This window comes from Gallus gallus, chromosome 2 (genome assembly GCF_016699485.2).
Source record: "Gallus gallus isolate bGalGal1 chromosome 2, bGalGal1.mat.broiler.GRCg7b, whole genome shotgun sequence".
In the NCBI taxonomy this organism is placed as follows: Eukaryota; Metazoa; Chordata; class Aves; order Galliformes; family Phasianidae; genus Gallus; species Gallus gallus.
The window spans coordinates 24,101,678-24,116,077 of NC_052533.1; the positions used below are offsets into that span (position 1 = coordinate 24,101,678).

General features: G+C 38.9%; 1 protein-coding gene across 9 annotated transcripts in view; it reads right to left on the reverse strand.

The window, feature by feature from the left end:
* SLC25A13 (solute carrier family 25 member 13) overlaps positions 1-14,400 on the reverse strand; it is a 93,875-nt gene that overhangs the window by 69,923 nt on the left and 9,552 nt on the right. For all 9 annotated transcript variants that reach the window (NM_001012949.3, XM_046925896.1, XM_046925889.1 and 6 more), the window contains one exon: positions 2,596-2,649. In NM_001012949.3, the coding sequence (NP_001012967.2) occupies positions 2,596-2,649 (54 nt within the window). The remainder of the gene's footprint in view (positions 1-2,595; positions 2,650-14,400) is intronic.

Here is a 14,400-nt window from a genome sequence, read left to right on the forward strand (position 1 = left end):
GAGCATTATCCGTACTGATGCAGTAAATAAATTAGAAGCCTATTGATATTTTGTAGCATACTTCAAAGACACGTTTTGTTTCATGTTCCTGAGCCTCTGCTAAGGGCAGGAGCCGCCAGTTTCCATTTCAGAGCTGCACTGGTGCCTGCAGAGCAGCGTTATAGCTGCAGTAGGCATATCACTCTCAGAGGGACGCCAAAGTGTAACAGTAAGTAGATTATTTTCTTCTAGTGCTATATAAATACAGTCTTCAGGTACAACAATATCTTCAAGGATTCAGACTTCAGGGAAGCAAGCCCAAACAATACACGACTTGCTTTGGCATCTATATATTGGTTAGCATTTACGGACTCGTGTTTCAATAGACTGTTTCTGTCGCACGCTTTCTAGCTGATATACTGCAAGGAATTTTCAATTGTATACTTTTATAAGAGCTAGCAGATCAATTGATTTCAATGTAATCATTTGCAGGGAGACAGAATCTTTCAGAAACCCAGCCTCAGAAACTTTTAACACAGCTGCTATTGAGAAACAAATCAAATAAGTCAGACAGTCTATGCTTCTATATTTCATTTTTTTTTCTTCCAGGCTAACCCCCTGCTAGGGCACTCAATAACAGAAAACAGCACAAGGTTTCAGTGTCCCCCTGTTTCTTGTCATTGTGATTTACTCAGATGTATTTGAAATCCAATCACGTACTCTATACTACATATAGAAAATGACCTTGGAAAATGTCAGCTTGATCACTTTGACTAAAATCTAATCTCTTAGGGGTTGTGGTAGAAGACTTAGAAAAAGTAGACTTACTGTTGGAAATTATCATAACAAAAAGAGAAAAACATCAATTCTATTGGTTTTGGAGGAGAGGCATTAGGAAATGGTTCTTTACATTGTATTTTTCACCACTTTGGCAATTATACCCACAGAGAATTTGATATTATACAATAGTACTTAATGGCTTTTGGTGACTTATTTCCATACTTCTTAGATACCCAAGTATTAACCAGTTCAACTCCATTTTTAATAAGATCTGCATACACTTTACTGGGGTTTTGATGTATTAAAAATGCTCACTGTAATCAGCTGTATTAGACTGCTAGCCACATATTTATTTCTACACAGTGGGCACCATTTCTATTTGGGAATCTTATTTTTTTTTAACTCTTTATTGAAGAAGAAAAAACAAAAAGGCATCAAGTTATTTTATAAGTGTAAGCCTCACAGTTTGCAGAAGCAACTATACTGACCCCACCGTTCATCTGAAACAGCTTAATTAACACTGGCCATAGCTTACCACACTCAACATACTGCACTCACTCATCCCTTTTTCCCTCTCAGCAAGCAGCACTATTTCTGTACTACCATCTTCCTGAGCCAGAAGTCTACTCCATCTGCTTTTTCTGCTGCCTTAGTCTTGCTCTTCAAGAACTGACCTATGAAAATCCCATTCTTTTTCAAGAGCTTTTTCAGTCTCCTGACAGATAGCAGTTCCAGGGCTTAATAAGTTAAATCTTGGCTTTCACAACTGCAAATCTCATTTTAGAGCTTTAAATACTGACAGTATATGATAAAACTATAAATACTGACAATATACATAGTGACACCTACACACATTGTTAATAATAGATCACAAGGGCCAATGGAAAATACGCCAAGAAGTGCAGGGAGTCTGGGGAATGACAGAGAGACGGAAGGAGGAGGGTGGAACTTAGAAAGGATTTAGCTCCCATCGGTGCTCATGCCCTTCATAAAAATAATTCAGATATAAGAGTCTCCCTGTAGCACTGCAGCACTTAGCTCACTAAATACTAATTCAGTGGCTGGTAGCCCTACCCACACCAGGAGGATTGGAACTAGATGATCTTTAAGGTCCCTTCCAACACAAACCATTCTATGGTTCTATGAGTTTTAACCCAACTCTAGTCTTCTTTTTTTATATCAGAGTACCAATTTAGTGCAGACACTGTACTGTAAAACTCAGGAGGTTTGGTAAGATTTCTTTATGTTTAGGTAACGGGTCAAAGAAAGCCATGTACCAGCAAAACATTGTAATACACTTCTCCAAGCAGACAAAGCAAATGCACAAGTGACTTCATTGTTTGCATATTTCTATAACAGGTCAACTCAACTCAGAAGGAATTTAAATTAAATAATAAATATATCTACCACTTCAAAACATGATATTCCCAACAGTTCTCCAAATTAAAGATGCAGGAATAACCCTGATGGAAGGAAGACAGCAAGGATAGGAGAAGAAAGTTTACCAAATGGTCTAACAGCAAGGTGTCTACACTAACATTTTACCATCTGCAGGAACAATACTGAAACTCCCACCCCATTTTCTGAATAATGTGGTTTTTTTTTTCTCTAAGATAGTAATACTTCATCTGAGTCAATACAATAATCACTCAGGAATGTATCTGACTTCTTGGTGAGCATTGTTCAATTCTGATAATGGTATTTAAGTCTAACATGGTAATAATACAGTGAATGATTAATGGTTGGAAAAACTATCAAGAGTTGTATGCTGCAATAAAGGAGCAAAAGATATGAAAAATTTAAGCGGAAATAGTAAAATATTTACTTTATACATACCTTCAAAAATATTGTTTTCAACTCAGCTGGATCAGCTCTCTTGGTTAGAGCCACCTACAAGTAAATACAATTATATTAATATCCATAATTTTTTAAAAAGATGTCAAAGTGTCATTAAAAAGAAAGAATTCAAATAGCAGAATGAGAGATGAAAACAACTGTTCACCTTTGATAAATTAGGTACTGCTTTAGATGGTCATATTTATTTTACTCATTCCACATTTATACTAAGTTAATCAACGTTTTTGTTCTAACTGCTTCCCTTATGCAACCCCGCAGTTCTTAAACAAGCACACAATAGTAAGTCATATAGATATTCAAGCATGAAATCTTTTCAACATCCTTCTCTGTTGGGAATCGGCATTTACTACCTTCACCATATAGATTTTTATACTTCCAGCATCTTTCATCTAAGGATTTCAGAGTACCAAATGCAGCCCCCAACTGATAGATGACAAGAATAAAATACTCAGACTTACAAACTTGCCCAAGAATACAGCCTCCTAAAAGACCAAATTCCAACGTAAGCATTGATTTTATTGGTATTTCTACCTCATATTCGCAACATTTTAAAGTATTTAAACTTTGTATAGCTTTTTGACATGGCAAAGTAAGCACAGGATCCAGATTTTTCTGCAGACTAAACAACCAGCTACTTACAACTAAAATCTAAGTTACACATATCATCACAAACACAAAATAATTAGAAAGGTTTGGGTTTTTTTTTTTTCCTCCACAAAAAAAAAAACCCCACTGAATTAAATATTATACATCCACTATGGCCAACAGCATTTTCTTCACTTATGTACCATGCCACCCATTTGCTCAATTTGGCATTAAGTAGACTGATCCCTTTTGTCTATGCCTGCTATAGTTTCCCATTCTTGACAGTCAATTCAGCACACTGATCTATTTGTAATCCAAGAAAAAAATTACTTTGAAAGCACCTGAATTTTCAAAAACTTTGAAAATGCCTCTTTAATAAGGAACAAACAGCAAAAGGGCAGGATATCAAATCTTATCCTCAGCTAACAATTAAGCATCATATAATTTATCAATAAAACACATCTACCCATTTTCTTGGCTCTCCAAAACAATACTAAACCGTTATGGTGGATATATGAGGTAGACTGCAAGTGCATTTCTAATACCACACTAGACTACTGCACAAAACAGCTAAGGGGTAAAAAGTAGTCTACAACATAATTAGACCCTCACCCATAGATTTACTGAGAGCTCTTCAGTATGTTTTTCCTCACTCTAATTGGGTCACTGAAAAACTAAAAAAACAATATCCAAAGAATTCACCCCACCCTCTCCCCAAAAAAATCCATAGAATATTTTAAGAAAAGTATATGAAAATGGAATCTTATGATTCCTACAGTTCCCCTGGGACTCGAGTGACAAAGTCCACAGCTGGAGATCCGATTCTGTGTTTGCACAGAAATCTGTGTGGAGGCAGTTGTGAAAAATCAAAGTATAACGGTGAAGCTAGGAATCTAAAAGTCTCTATTTTCCACAGCACAAGCTGTTCTAAGTGCAATCATTGTGTAGTAAGCAGAGATTTACTTTAACCCCGTGAGTAACTGGGAACTTTGTGAGAGGGAAAAAAATACATCTGTATACTGCAGATACCACATATACCACAGTATGGGCGAATAAAACATACCTCAACCATCTATATCCATTAAAAATACTACAAGGATCACACTTCATCTGTATCAAAGTTTAAGTTTTATACTGTCTCAGAAATCTGCACATAAAGAAACCAGGAATTAATAGAATAAAGGGAAAAGGTATGTGCTGATAGCTGTACACCCATTTATTTTTGTTTTTGTGATTTCACTGAAACCAACAACAATCTTGGGAAACCTGAGACAGAAACACGCCCATGGCCCTTGTGCCATTTTTCAGTCTTTCTGTCATTTATACATACGTGCATATATACATATATATATATATATACACAAAATATTCATCATATATGTATTTTTTACAGCATGTTTCCTTCAAACTATGTACTGACAGGCAGGCTGAAGATGGCTAGATCAGTGAACAAATGATTCTGTTCACGTGTCACCCACTAGTCTTCACTTCGAAAGGCCTCTGTGATCCCAAGCAAGGAAAAGATCCCCTATTGCATTATGTCATAGCTCAGAAAGGCTGTACAAAGGCAGCCAAACCAGTGTGAAGAGTAATATTTAATTCAGCCTTCCACCCATGCTCAGCTGTGGGCAAAGCTCAAGCTGCACTCAGACGTAAGAACTGATCCTGATGACAAACGTCACTAGCAGATTCCTCTCCTGGAAAAGGTCAAAATATTGCTTTCAACATTATCCTGAAAATTGCTCCCAGTGATGCTAGCAGTTGAAGACGGGTTAAACCCAATGCCAAGAAGCACATATGCAAGCAGAAATTTAACAAAAAGAAAGTTAAAGATTTAGTGAAGAAAGCTCTCCAACAACTAACAATTCTTTAAATAAAAAGATGACAACACATTACAGAAATTAAGCTGCAGGACTATAGCGAAGCGAGGACGTGCTACAAAAGAGACAGATAATGTACAGAAAACATCAGCAGGAATCTTCATTCCTAAGGTAGAAAATCAGAAGTTATGAAGAACCAGTCAGCACTGTGCACCACAGGCAATGTAAGGACTGAGTTAAATACGCCTATGTCCTCCCATTTGCAATACTGTTCAGCAAAGGGAGACAGAGGGTGCACGGAGAACAGAAAGCTCTTCACATGAGGGCCAGGAGCACACAGGTTGATTTCCATAATGGAGCTGTTCATATCCTTAGGTTCCCTTGCACCCTGATGTTAATTTAACTTTATTATAGAAAGCTTATTAGAACAACAGCAAGTCTCAACCAAAGATCTTGAAATTTGAGATATAGCTTTCTTTCCCACAGATTAACCTCAATACAGCTCAAGCGCAAAGGGAAAAGTTGAGGGAGGTAAAGATGCTCCGCTCTACCTCATTATTTTTAACAATTCCTAACTCCAAGTTGGATCCTTCTTCAAGAACAGAACTGGGGAGCTCAGTACATTTAATTCTAGAGCACGCTATCTATAAGCACATTTACGTCTGATGAAAGGCCTAACAAGTACTCACAAACTTTAGTGATATCACATTGAAATGAGGAGCGTTTTTTAAAGTACTTCCCTTCTTAAACATGACTACAGATAGCAATGTACTTGGCACCACTGAAAGCCCTCAATTCAAGACTGAAACCTCATGTCTTCTAGAGATGTTCTTTAGTTTCTTCATCAGTTACTGAGTCCACCTGTAAGACTCAAACGCACACAGCCCGGTTTATGTAAGAGGTCAGATCAGATGACTGCAACGTTTCCTCTGGCTGAAAGTCTACAGATGTGCACAAAACACACAACTCCAAAGAAGATCGAGCCAGGGTTTGACCTTAAAGTCTTGCTTAAATGAGTGACTGGGATGTTGGAAACCAGGTAGGATGCACTGACTGGCCAAGTCGGAATGGACATCAGAACTCCATGAATACCGTGTACTATGCTACAACACTCAGGTTTGTATTTTGATACAATTAACATGCCGATGTAGACAGGAATAACCGTTTTTCCATATTTACACTAGCATTAATACAAATACAAATTTTTTTCTGTCCTCCTTGGTCACTCTCCCTCACCACACAGCATCACAGGCTGCAGCTTCTGCACTACCTGTCAGGGCACTGTTTCCTATTTCAGCTGCCTCAATCATCATTTCCCATTAGCCCAACATGCTTCTGCATATTCGCACCTCAGTAAAAGCACTGTCATTCCTTCTGCACAGAATCCAAGCAAAAGGGCTTGACTGTGAAAATACAATTAGATGGCATTTGGAATATCTACCCAAAGGCAGCTGGTAACAACTAAGCAGGTATTTCTATTACATTCAATCCAATGAGTCAAAGCACGGTCAGCCTTGAGACAAATATATATATATTTTCTAAAATCATCTTTCATCCTCAGAATTGCACATACTGGGCTTATAATCACACTTCGCAGAAGTGCAAGCCTACCAATCCACACAGTAGTTACCATATTCCTTTGTCTAGTAACACCTAAGAGCTTGACCATCAAGCTAAGGAAAATAAATGTTATTAATGCTAATCAACAAAATCTTCTTGGATTCTACAGGCTGATTTAGTATGCAGAGCTACAGAAAAAACACTGCTGAAACTAGAACTGTGCTAAGCCTGCCTCCCATCATGGAGAAGCAGAAAAAAATTGCTGGCTGATGGAGACAGCAAACCTCAAGAAAAACTATGTCATTCATCTTCAATCTGTCACAATTACAAATGTCTGGACAATTCCCAGTCCAGCTTCTGCACTGTGGTAAGTGGAAGCTTCACTTCCCCCAAGCGCATCAAAGCTAAGAGATCTACTTTATTGGGCAATTACCTGATATCTTTGATCCTATTTTCAAAGCCCCAAGGCAAATGCAGCTGGCTTGTTCATAAGCTGATTCTCACACAAGGACATTCCCAATAAACTGTGGTATTCTTGCATACAGACTGATCAAGGGATGAACACAGTTATGAATTACATACACACTGGAAAATGTCTGTCATCTTGCAAATACACGATTTATCAGTTTGTCAAATGCTTCTAAATAGGTACAGCAAACAGGTGGAAGTTTTTCTTACCTTAAAGAAAATTGGTGTATATCCCAAAACAGGAAATTCTTTCTATGTAAAAAGACATTTTGACAGGGTAATCCTGTAGTTTTCCTACTTGAAGGCTTGAAAAGCAGAAGGACTATACTGCTAGCCCAATACTGAAGTAAAAATAGCTACGCCCTGTCACTGCTCAGCAAAACTGTTTAGCAAAGGAAAAAGCATCACACTGCAACCAATGCTACCCGCTTCAAACTTTAAGCACATATCAGAAGACAACATCAGAGTTAGGAACAAACTCATCTGTTAGTTGGCAGTCAGCCTTCGGACTAGGACTAAGATGCAACTGTGGTAATCCTTACAATTCAATGCAAAGCACTACACTACAGTGAAAAACTGAACCTGAAAATCAACTCTTTGTGAGAAAATAAATAAATCTGTCTTCCACGTCCAGGTTACTAAAAGAAGCTCAGCCCTTCCATCACTTTCGCCACCTCTCACAAAGTGCTACGCTCTTCTGACTACATCAGTTCATCTTGTTCTCAAAGCAGTATTTCCAACCTCATAGCTATTTTACAACATGATTTTACCCAGATGGCCTTCAATATTGTTATCCAAAGATCCATCAACAAGCTACTTCATTATGGTCACTATTTGCTATTAACATATCCCAGTGAATGTTAAGAAACTAGAGACAAATTTGCATAAATGTAATAATTACACATAAGAAATATTAGGAATTCTTTAATTAAAAAAAACCCACTTATTTCAAAATGAGAATAGTCAAATGGCATTTTCATCCACTGATGGGCATTTTTCTAAAATACCCCTCTTGCTCACAACAGACAGATGGTATGATGGATGCTAACACTATTTCTTTGCTCCTTCTTTTGCTTTCTTACATCATTCAGAAATGAAGACATACCTAAACACCACAAATATCAACCTGCTAACATGACTTTGGTAGCTCCCTCAGTGCAATTCATAGACATTACCTTTTGCTTCTCCCAGGGTTTGTTGACTTACAATAGTGCTATTGCACAACCAGTGCATTGGCCATAAGCTCATGGCATGATCTCCCTCACATTCAACTTGCAAAATCAGCCAACTCAGTGCTAGCAATTCACTTTCTAGAGCTAAAGTCCAGGCTTACGTCTATCAGGGACATAACAAAAGGATAGCAAAATTCTCCAGTGTGACAGCAAGACCAAAACTAGTTACTGCAAGAAGCAGAAAAGAGATACGAAACAGCATTAGCCACAAACTCCCTGAACAGTGTTACAAGAGGTTTCTCCAGGACTGTGAGTGCAGTGGAGGATATGCTCTGAGTAGACAGAACAGTTTTACAGCAGCAAGTGAGAACCTCCTGCCCTTTGAAGAAAACAAACCTGCAATGGGCAGCAGCATCATAGAGGGGTTTCAACACAAAATGCTCTGCTTTAGATAACCAGTAATCCTGTAATTATAAGGAAATAACAAAACGTTCTATGGATGTGTCTATAAACTTGTGGAAAGGTCTGTCTCAGGGTGTTGCTAGAGTAACTGCCTTTATTTGTGACACCACACTCATGAATAAGCAACTGAAAGAACTGAGCTGGAGAAAAGTTCCTATACATTGCATGTCTTGACTAATAATTGTGTGACAGGAGTTAGGTAGGAATAACTGACAGGTAAATGTATTTTGTTTCAGTGTTGTGTTTTCTTCTTTGAACACAGAAGTTCACTTTCCAAGATCCTATTTATAATCAAATCCATCTATTCAAGTCTATTCAAAATGCTACACCTCAGTAGCTCACAGAACTGGGAAGGGTGTGGGAGTGGGCATGAATCCCTATGTACGCATGGATCCAACTGTACAATCTCTAAAAGAACAAAAGACAACTGCATAATGGAAACAGCATCATACGCACGAAGCGAACTTATTGAAGGCTATAAATGATGGGACTCAAAGAAAATCTTTAGTCCTGCAACCAGCAACCCTTCCTCTGAGCTAATAAAAATAGCAGCGGCATTTCAGCAGATACTTGTGCAAATAATAACCCTGTGCTACTGAAATACAAATTATTTTAAAGATGAATTGTTTTGTTTTGATTTTTTAAAGGGGAAAAATAAAAGCGTGGGGTCTTTTATTTTGCCCTTTCTTATCTGCACAGCATCCAGTGCAGCGGAGCACACCCACGCTCCATGACAGCTGGAAGGATGACAGCAGCTGCCCCCGCCTTTCATGGCTAAACACAATCGAACCTCTGTACGTGGGGAATCTGGACTTTGAATCACAGAAGCTCTCTCTTCTCTCCTACAGATTTCACCTGCAATCTCACGATATCTATGCTAAAGATGAGCGTGCAGATATGCTCTCTTCCTGCAAGCGCTGTGTCACCATTTGCCCAACTCCCATCGCACAGGCATCAGTTTTCAATTATGAGTTCACATCCCTAAACACAGGGCAATTACAGAGCAGAGGAAGTATAACACTTTCTTTTACAATTCTTATCTTCAGCATTAGCAATAAACAAATTCCTGCCGTTTAAATATTAGCAGATGACACAGCAGCTACAGGCCACTGTGGGAACATGACCTTCATTCTTGGTAAGAGCCTGAGCAGAAAGCTCAAGCTTCCAAATAGTGTACTTGGAACCAATCCATGGGTTCACGTGGAAATGGCAAACAACCCAATGAAGACCTAACTCAGTTATGTAATGCAGCTACAGGCTGATCCGAACTCAGCCAAAACTACTGAAGAGTTCACAATAACTTCACAAAATTGAAAAAGTTGTAAGATACCTGACAACAATAATTAAAAACCTCTCATCTCCTTAAGAACCTGGGGAAACATTTCCAGCATTTTAATACATTTTAATTAGAATCAATTCTGATTTTAGCTTGAATGATTTGGCTTCTCCTTAGCGAGTCTCTGTTATTACAGGCATTTGCATAAAGTAACAGCTGTTTCATTAAAACATCACATTTACTGGTGCTGCATAGTCATGACAGTGTTCGTATGAGATCATTTGGTTGCCACGGAAACGATGATGATGTCAAACTGAGCATTCTGATTTAGAGGTAGGAACTAGAAGGAGAATGAAAAATTCTAAAATTACTTTCACAGAGGCATCTTTTGGAGAGAGAAAAGCAGAATAAAATCAATTCCATTTGTCAAGAAAGATTTCCCTTTTCTTCGGGAGCAGTGCGGCTAAACTGAAGTCTAAAAACACGGGATGAGACAAACATGGAGGAGGATTTAAAATACTAGACAAGTTTCAGCACTGTTGTTTCAATGTATCCAGGAGCTGTTTCGTTTTGCTCACAGGCATCACAAAGGGAATTGAGAGCTGTATGCCTGCCATCCCACAGCGTGCTACTGCTATCAGCTCACAACATACTTCCCTTCTGTCAATGACTATTGAAAACATAGTGAAACTCCAAAAGCATCTTTCTTTCTGACCAGTTGATCCAGCTCATAGGAATGCAAGAAGAATGCTTTGCCTCATGGAATTGGGGCGATCAATCCATGGTTACTCCTCAAGGCCTTCACAAACTGCCAACCTTCAAATAGTGAACAGAAACATCAAGTGACCTTAGAGCAGTTTTTATTATAGATTCCTTTGTTTGCCAGAATATAAATTTATTTAATCAAACTCTGGGTTACGCACAACACAAAGTACTCTCACGCTTTCAAAACCACAAAAGAACTGTAAACACATACTACATATAGAACTTCCTAAAAAAAAAAAAGAAGAAAACATTTGAAAGCCTTTTCATAGAATCATGGAATCATAGAATCAAAAGGTTGGAAAGGACCTACGAGATCGTCTAGTCCAACCGTCCTCCCATCACCACTGCTACCACAAGCCACTAAACCATATCTCGTAGCTCCTCATCCAGAAGCCTCTTGAACACTGCCAGGGACAGCGACTCCACCACCTCCCTGGGCAGGCCATTCCAGCACCTGACCACTCTCTGAGAGAAAAAGCTTTTCCTTATGTCTAACCTAAATGTCCCCTGGTACAACTTGTGGCCATTTCCTTGGGTCCTGTTTGTTGCCTGGGAGAAGAGGCCAAACCCCTCCTCATCACAACCTCCCTTCTGGAAGCTGTAGAGTGCCATGAGGTCTCCCCTGAGCCTCCTCTTCTCTTTTCATGCATCCTTTGCTAAGCTACTCTCACCATTTCTGAAAGTGCCCTTTCCCTTCTTCCCCCCAGCACATCCACAAGAAAAAAAAGCCGGTTTACCATCTTTGTTGATGGCACATCAGATGAGGAACTGTTAGGTGCTATGTTAATTATATAAGATTTGGGATGAATATTTACAGAACAGTATTTGGATTGAATACTTACAAGCAGGATTGTGTATGCCTTATTCTCAAAACAGGTACTCAATCAATAGGTTGCACATAACGAATCACCAAATGCCAATCGCAAGAGGTTACAGTCACTCTCATTTTTTTTCCACTGTGAGCAGAAAAGAGAAGTCCAAAAGTTTTGCAGTGCAATGCCACAGGGCAGAAAAGATCACACCCACCACTTCACACCTGTCAATCTTGAAAGAAAAGATGCAGCTCAAGTAAGAAATTTGGACACGTGAACGAAGTAAAAGCAACTGTAGAAAGTTTGTTGTTGCCATGTTTTTCTTCCTTTTGAACAGCATCAACACGGAACTAATTCCTGATCTGTACGGAGCAGTTTCCAGTCAGACTGACACACAATGGCAAGCAGCATTAGACAGGTGAAGTGACAGGGAGGAGGAAGGCTGACTTGATGTCAGTGACAAAAACTATTTTAATGGAAATGTGAAATTATTCAAAAATTTCTTCCCCTAAACATGTGAAGATTTCTCAAGTCAGATTCAGACTGCACAATGGGCTGAGAGCAGGAATCAGCCAGACAGAGTATTTCTACATACCACTTTTTTTCTAATGGCTTTTCATACTCAGAGCCTTACTTAAAGGTTTCCTCTGCCAAAGATCTGTTAAATCAGTGATGTTCCATCAAACAGTAGCTGTCAAATGCGATAAAGCCCTACAATAATAAAATACGTGACCAAGAGGTTTTAGTAGCCAGGGATTGAAGAAAAAGTAGAAACAGGCCATCTTTGCAAAGAACAGAAAGATGATAACAACGACAATGCTGTTTGCTCAGTAATATTAATTTTCAGACCTCTTTCCTTCTATCCTAAAATTAGACCTACGTATGAGGTCATGTGATGGATGGATGTGACAGGAAAGTCACGTAGCAAAGGACAGATGACAACGTCTGACTCCTACTGCAGAACATGCCTTTCAATTAATTCCTTCAATAGGGAACCTCCTGCTCTACCGACAGAAGACAACACCCCATCCTCTCTCTGTAACATCACACGCCAGCCCGGAGCTCAGCTGAGAAGCTGTCACAGGTACCTGGCATAAAAGAGCTGCAGGGAAAAAAAAGCAAAGCAACATCACAAGTAGGCAGAGATGGGAAGAAACGTTAAAACAGATGTCGTTTATCAGCGCAGGAGGCCCAAGAGGACTGTTAGGGCTGCACTACGCATATACACACACGATACATTATTTATACACACACTCTGGTTTGGAGGTTTGTGGTCAAATGCACGGCAGCGTGTACACGTCTGAATACTGATCTCCAAATCAGATTTGCTTGCACAGATGTAGAATTTGTGTGTCATGAACCTGCTGACGGCTTTTTATGTTTTGGAGATGTTACCTGCATTTTGATTAACTGCAAAGCTATCAGTCTTTGATGAAAGATGCAGTCACATGCAGCTCAAGCTACTCCAACACTGAATAATTTGCTCTAATTTATTCCTTACAAGAAGGATTCTACTTTACTGCTTTACTTAAGATTAAACGGGCACATTTGCTAACTTCCCAGAATTAAATACCCATTGACTGGAAAAAAAAAAAAAAAAGCCAACAGTTCTATTGGCTGAGAGAGTTCAGAGAAGTTGGGATAAAACCCAGCAACTTAAATCCGAAGACAATTACAATTTCTTCCTCCTACTGGCTGGATGATTGGCACTTGGCACAGGATCGTCCTTGTGAAAGCATCCTCCGCTGTTGACTAAGTGCACTTTTAGGCAGTATGCAAACACTATCAAGAAAAAGGTAGAAAAACGTGTGCCCTTCTATGACTCCGTATTCTCAAATCTCCAGACATTGTTTTTTCCCCAGCACACGATGTCAGGAAGGAAAACAAAAGAACAAAGCGTGCTAGATGTTGTTCTCCCCATACCTCCTTGCAAAACCAGCACTAAAAAAAGACTCCAACTGCCAAGGAACCTTCTTTGAACCTTCTATTTTGTGATAAGTTTAAACTTATCTTCTCAGATGGAAATGAAGCTCGGCTGCAGGAAAGAACATTTTTAAATCTTCAGTAAATAAAGATCAGGTAATATTCAGCTGCAGAAACTGAAGTATATGAAAAGATAAAATTGTGCACAAAGCTGGAAAAATGAGGGGTCAGCAGCACTTTACAAACCAAATCTAAATCCCAGAATTTCAGTTATGAAGGAACTGTTAACACGGTTATGGTACCAGAAACATGGGGAGGAATAATTCGCATCTGGAGAAATAGATGGAATTCAAACACATCAGATCACGACTCTCATCCTTTTCCTGAGGTTTTCAATTGAAGAAAAATTTGTTCAGATGTACCAGAAAAATTCAGACTTTGATTCCCTATTTTCTCACTTTGTAGTTTCACAACTGATCCGAGATGTTACGCCTTAAATATCCTCGATGGCCGTTTAGCTCAGCAGCCAACACTTCAATATGTGAGGGCACCAAAACAGAAGCATTCAAAGGAGGGAATCAAAAATAATAATAATTTTAAAAGGCAGCTATCTGTCTATAATGTTGCCAAATAACCACAGTCATCCAGCTACTCAGCACCTTCTTTCATGTTCTAGCTTTGGAATTAAAGTTGCTCCTCATAATTCTTCTACTGCCCTCCATCAAAGACATAAAAATTATGGTTGTAGAAAGCACACGTATTGTTCTTCTAGTAGGTCCCCATAACTGCAAATGTAGTCTTTAAAAGTATTTCATTGCTTCTACCTTTTTTTAACCAAAAAGTAGTTAATTCAAAGAGTACTGAAATGGCTGGAAAGGCTACAAACCTGAGATAGTTTGTGGAGCAAGAAGTAACAGTCTCAAGAGTCATCATCTGTCCTA